Source organism: Vicugna pacos, chromosome 12, assembly GCF_048564905.1.
Source record: "Vicugna pacos chromosome 12, VicPac4, whole genome shotgun sequence".
NCBI lineage: Eukaryota > Metazoa > Chordata > Mammalia > Artiodactyla > Camelidae > Vicugna > Vicugna pacos.
In genome coordinates this window covers 26,694,229-26,700,228 of record NC_132998.1, presented here as the reverse complement: position 1 = coordinate 26,700,228, position 6,000 = coordinate 26,694,229, and the positions used below count along the sequence as shown (strand labels likewise).

Genomic DNA, 6,000 nt, shown 5'->3' with positions numbered 1-6,000 from the left:
CCCATACTAACTCACAAGTTATAGGCCCAATTACTTGAAAAAAGTATATTTGGTTTTAAATCTTTCTTATAGATAATTTTATTTTTAAGAGTATAAAGTATATGGAAGATAATATTCTTATATGGAATGATTTTGAAAAATATTTTACTAAATATATAGTAGCTGTTTCTTCATTCAGAATGGTGACATGTAATTTATAGAATCTGTCTCTAATTTTGTAATCACATCTCACATACCAATGCTCTCCCCCTTATGTGAAACACACAAAAAAAGAAAAAAAAAGAAAAATACAACCACCAAGTACACAAGATTCCATATATGCATATACTTTAATAACGAAGTCACATTAGCTGTAAATGAACAAAAAGGAGACAAGAACTTAACACACGATACTTCTACAAGTTTGGATCAAAACAGGCATACATGAAGCTTTAAAACATATACTGTCTGTGTTAATAAAGGCTATAACTACCAATTTTGATTACACACATTTTCTCAATCAGTATCATCAAAGAGTGCAAAGTTAGACCAAACAGTGATGTCAAGAAAAATTCTGTCCTAAAATTTTAACAAATTCTTTTAAGAAAGTCTAAAAACCTATTTTCCCACACTGACTTTCAAAATTTTGATTTTTATATCAGAATATCAGTTTGCTACTTTTACCATACATGAAAAATTATCAAAAATATATTGATGGATCTATACTAATTGTGACTATTTATATTTACATTAAGCAAATTCTTTTACCAAGTTCTTTATATACAAATTACCATTTGTCCTATGTCAAATTCATTAAAAAGTTAAAAACCACAGAAATGTTATTAGAAATAATGCATTTCAAAATGTAACTGCTTTCCATCAACAAAGAACATTTTAAAATAATTTAATTGAAAAAGTATTGAACTCCCCACCAATTTCAGCTGCAACAGTATTCCTCCTGAATGTTTTCTGTGATTTAAGGGAAAAAAAAATTGATAAAGCTTGATTGCAAGGAATCAAATGATAAAAATCTGATGACTGTTTACTGATCTTCAAGAAATTTACAGTCTAATAGGCTGGCATTGAAAAACAGCAATAATTTAAAAAATGTAAACAGTTCAAGATAACTGAAGAAACATGTCTTTAAAAACTGGCAAATGTACTGTATGGACACTTTTTATATAAATTTAAATCACAAAATAGTATCCCATATCCCACTGAACTGAATACAGGCATGGCTTTTGGACACTTCCAAAAAGGGCCAGCTCTAAACAAAAGCTTAAACTGTTCCCAAACTGAAAAGAATTTAGATCTTAGAAGTAGCACAATAGGTAAAAGGAATTTATAAACACTTAAAGAGAAGATTTGGATAAAAGTTTATAAACAGATTACATTAATACCACTAAAATAAAAAGTCACTTTAACTGTTTTAGACTCATGGTCACAGAGTATGGAAATGAAAAGGATGGCTTTTTCTGAGAAAAAACTTGAGCACAACATCATAAGCTTTTCAAATTTGAAGATCATAAGTTCAAATGACCATAAAATTGACTACAGTACCTCGTCCACTACAGATGCATTTGTCTTGCCTAAGAATTAACTGATTTTGGAACAATCATTGAAAAATTTATGCCTCAGATTCTCTGGTTTGAAAATAGAGATTAGCCCCATTTTGGAAATTACCTTAATTTATGTTGATTACACAGTCTGCTAAAGCAGGGAATAAAGCTCTAAAATACTTACCTAATTAGTGCTCTGTCGCTGGACTTTAGAACCAATACTCTGCATGTCCTCTTCTTGACTAGGACGTTTCCCACTGCTGAGACCAGTGCCCGTGGAGCTTTTTCCTACACATTTTTTAAAAAATGTATGTTTAAGATAGGGAAGGTGAGAAGAGGAGTATGCTCGAATGCTTCATTCTTACCTTGCTTTAATAGGTGAGCTTGCTGACTATCTCCATGAGCATAATGTAAAATACTACTCCCTTGAGTACAACCTGTTAGTATTTAAAACACAGTAAAATTACTTACAATAAATTCCAAGTAGTATGTATTAAGATCACAAATCCAATTTTCCATATTTGTATTTAAGGTCATTTATGCTTTTTAGGACTAACCCACAATCCTTCATGTGACCCAAAAATCACATGCCCAAATTAGGAAAACTTAAATTTAGGGTCACAGAAATGTTGACTTTTGAAAGGCAAAATCACTGATAATCATTTTCTAAACATACATTTCTTTACTGGAAGTCAACAATTAGACACTTGACCATGAAGGCAAAACATAGGGCAAAGTGAGATATACATCCTCCCTTCATCTCTTGTCCCCCTTTTCCACCCTCCTCCTCCCTCAGCACCCATCCAAACATACGTCCTTGGAGATAAAGGAGTAAGGGCCAGCCACATGAGAGTTAAACAATTCAAATCACACAAGGGGGAGACATAGACAATGTGGCAGTTACCTAGACTGAGCAATTACATCAACTCTCCTAAAAAGAAAAAAATCATGGGAAAATCGGTTGTTACAGAAAAGTAGGTTCTAGAGAAAACATTACGGAAAAATATGAGGATTCTAGTCACTAGAGCAGCGCCTGATGGACCAAGCAAAACAATCAACTTATTTTTATTATAATTTCATACTCATCAAGTTCCTCTGGATAAAGAATTCAGCTTTTCAGGTACTCAAAATTGGGAAAGTAGATGCTCTGCTCAGGGATGAGGATTTCTGGAAAGGGATATCTCCATGATAAACCAATAAACTAGCGTTCCCCATTGATATTTTATTTCATATGATTTTCAGATTTCTAGTCTGTCATTCACAGAATGGTCATCTCTAATTACACTGACTTTCAGGTTTTAGGCTTGTAAGGCTGACGGTCAAATTCTGGACTATGGCAAATTCACCACTGAATGGTGCCACTACTGGTCTTACCATCAGCCAGCCTTCTCCTAATGGTGATACTTGTCACTATGCATCATTGTATAACACTATTTAAAACTTCATAGAACATAAATGTACTTAATTCCATTGAATGGTACATTTTAAATGGTTAAAATATTTAGTTTTATGTTATGTATACTTTACAATTAAAAAACTTCAACAAATATATTTTCAATTATGTTTATTTGATTTTTGTTGTTTTTTATTTTTCTGAATTTTCTAAATTCTCTATAATGAGTAGTTTTTTTTTAATTTTTAGAAAACTTACGACTGTGTAATCATCACCACAATCTAGTTTTAGAACATTTATCACCACCAAAAGATCCCTCCCTCATGTCCATCTGCATCCATTCCCCACTCCAACCTCTAAGCCTAAGGTAACTAACTACTGATCTACTTTCTCTTTTAAAAACATAACTTTTCTAGATAGTTCATATAAATGGCATCATGCAGCATGTGGTCTTTTGGTTCTGGCTTCTTTAACTTAACATAGGATTTCTGAGACTTAATCCTTGTTGCAGCATGTATTAGCATTCTGTACCCTTCTATGAATTGATATTCCATTGTATGGATATATCAGATTTGACCATCATGAATAAAGCTATTATAAACATTCACATAAGTCTTTGTGTACACATATTTTTTCATTTTGGGGGATAGATACTTAGGAATGGAATTTCTAGGTTACATATTAAATTTATATTTAGTTTTTAGGAAACTGCTAAAACTGTTTCCCAAAGCAGCTGTACACCCTACCTCTCAGCAATATATGAGGGTTCCAGTTCCTTCACATTCTCCACACACTTGTTACTGCCTTTTTTCATTTTAGCCACTCTAGTGGGTACAGGATGACCAACTGACCCCAGTTTGTCTGGGATGCTTCAAGTGTCAGCACTGAAAGTCCTGTGCCCTGAGAAACTCCTCAACCCCAGGGGATAACTGATAACTGGTCACTCTAAGTGGGTGTGAAGTCCTATCTTTTAAGTCCTATCAATTTGCACTTCGCCAGTGACTAATAATGCTGAATGGGTATTTTATAATAGAAAAGATTTAAACTAAAAATTAAATTAAAACTATTATTGTAGTAAACAGACTGTAGTTTGCATCATTATAAGAACAAAAATACTTCAAGACATCTGTGTATGTTAGCTTATTCCTTTCCAGAGCACACAAAGTCTATAAAAATGAGTTAGAAAATGCAGTTTGTATTGCAGAGATTAAAAATTCTGCACAATCGTAAAAAACTTAAGAAAAGTCATAAAGAATCTTGCCCTTTGAAATGCCTTGTAAGAATGTAAAATAAAAGCCTACAAACAGGATAAGTGTAAGGTATAAAGGGATATGCTTCAGAAGTATGTAAATCCTTTCAAGCGGAACAGAAAGCTGAGGGGAGAAGTACTTAACAGCATATCCTAAGGATCTTTCCATAATCACTCCCATTTCAGTCTACAATGCTCTCTCTGCCTACTTAAATACTAACCACCCTACCATCTTCCAAGAAAAGTTTCCTAGTTCCTTTAGCTCTCACTGATCTCTTCCTTTTTACCTGTTGCTTGTGGAAGCAGCATCTTACAATTGATCACTTTTTTCTTTTTTTTTTCCCCTTCTACAACCCTACTTAAACTGTAAGCTCTGTGTAGCTTTTATGTCTTCCAGGTCTTTTGAAAGCTTTACAACATCTAGCTACAAAATGTGTTATAGGCAAATATTTACATGATTAGATAGATTACTCTCAAAATTTATTAATCCTATCATAAAACATCATGTGTTTATAAATTTGTGAAGCAAAATTATTCCAACTTAACTTGCTACCATCATTAGTTTTTGCAGATAACTCCAAATAATGAATACAGTTTTGAGTGGACTAAGAAACAGTATATACCATCATTATCCATTAGGAAGGTATCTGGAGCCTGCTGCTTTCCATCCCTCTGCTACCTGCCTGTTATCTTAGTGCTTCACAGAACTTCTGTACCTCAAACTCATGTGTGGGCAAAAAAGGCAGTCTATGACTTGCACAAAAAATATGATCAAACTTTTGAAATTATACCTTGTTAAGGTTTACTTCAAATTGTAGGAAACTCTGAGAAAGAACATTTCTAAAGTACACTGCCATCATTAGCAACTATTTGAATGTGAAACACATTCCAGTAATAATATATTTTATCTTATAAGCACTACATATGGCATTACATCTTCAGGGGAGACCCAGTGATACAAGAAAGAATATGAACTTCAGGACTAGATAGACTTGGATCTGAATCTTAGCTCAACTACATACCAACTGTGGATCTTTGTTAAGTTACCTAACCTTTCTAGGCTTATTTCCCCAATCATAAAACGAGAATCCCACCGCCAGCTTTCCAGGTTACTGTAAGAATGTGGCAAAAATCTCCTCACATTGGGCACGGAGTAAGCAGTCAAGATATGAGTACTTTTGTTTCTCCCTAAGCTAATTCTTGGAGGATAAAGTACATGCCCTCAAAAGTGTGCAAGAATTATTTGAGTTCAGAAAGGTTCAATTTGTCAAAGGTTTTGTTCCTAATATCAATTTTGAACATCTGACTTCACTTAGGATGCTTCCTAATCTTGGCAATTACAAATAATGACGCTGTTAATAGCAGGATGTAAGTATCTTTTTGAGTTAATTCTCATTTTGTGGTTGGCTTTATTCCTTTGATAATTATGTAAGTTTAAAAAGCTAAAGCTCTAAACATTCTTAGAAACAATGAACAGTACATATATGTAAATTTAAAATATATGTGCAGTAAAATTTTTTTTAAAAATTAAAAAAAAAAGATCAAGCCATAGAAGAAACTTAAAAGACATACTGAAAGAAGCCAGTCTGAAAAGGCTACAAACTGTACAATTCCAACCAAATGACATTCTGGAACAGGCACAGCTACAGAAACAATAAAAACGTGATTTCCAGGGGCTTGGGGAGAGGGAGGGAAGGAGGAATGAATAGATGGAGCACAAGAGATTTGTAGGGCAATTAAATTATTCTGTATGATACTATAGTGGTGGCTACATGTCATTATGCATTTGTCAAAACCCATAGAATGTACAACATCAAGAG

The 6,000-nt window shown here is 33.4% G+C and overlaps 1 protein-coding gene across 4 annotated transcripts in view; it reads right to left on the bottom strand.

Moving 5' to 3' along the window:
• Nucleotides 1–310: 310 nt before the first annotated feature.
• The window catches only part of CRY1 (cryptochrome circadian regulator 1), a 74,169-nt gene continuing 68,479 nt past the window's right edge, over nt 311–6,000 (bottom strand). For 2 of the 4 annotated variants that reach the window (XM_006205864.3, XM_072973061.1), the window contains 3 exons: nt 1,904–1,975; nt 1,723–1,826; nt 311–948 (listed from right to left, as the gene is read on the bottom strand). In XM_006205864.3, the coding sequence (XP_006205926.1) occupies nt 1,723–1,826; nt 1,904–1,975 (176 nt within the window). In that variant the 3' untranslated portion in view covers nt 311–948. Of the gene's footprint in view, nt 949–1,722; nt 1,827–1,899; nt 1,976–2,442; nt 2,470–6,000 lie in introns of those variants that run through there. The other 2 variants (XM_072973063.1, XM_072973062.1) reach the window with 2 other exon arrangements.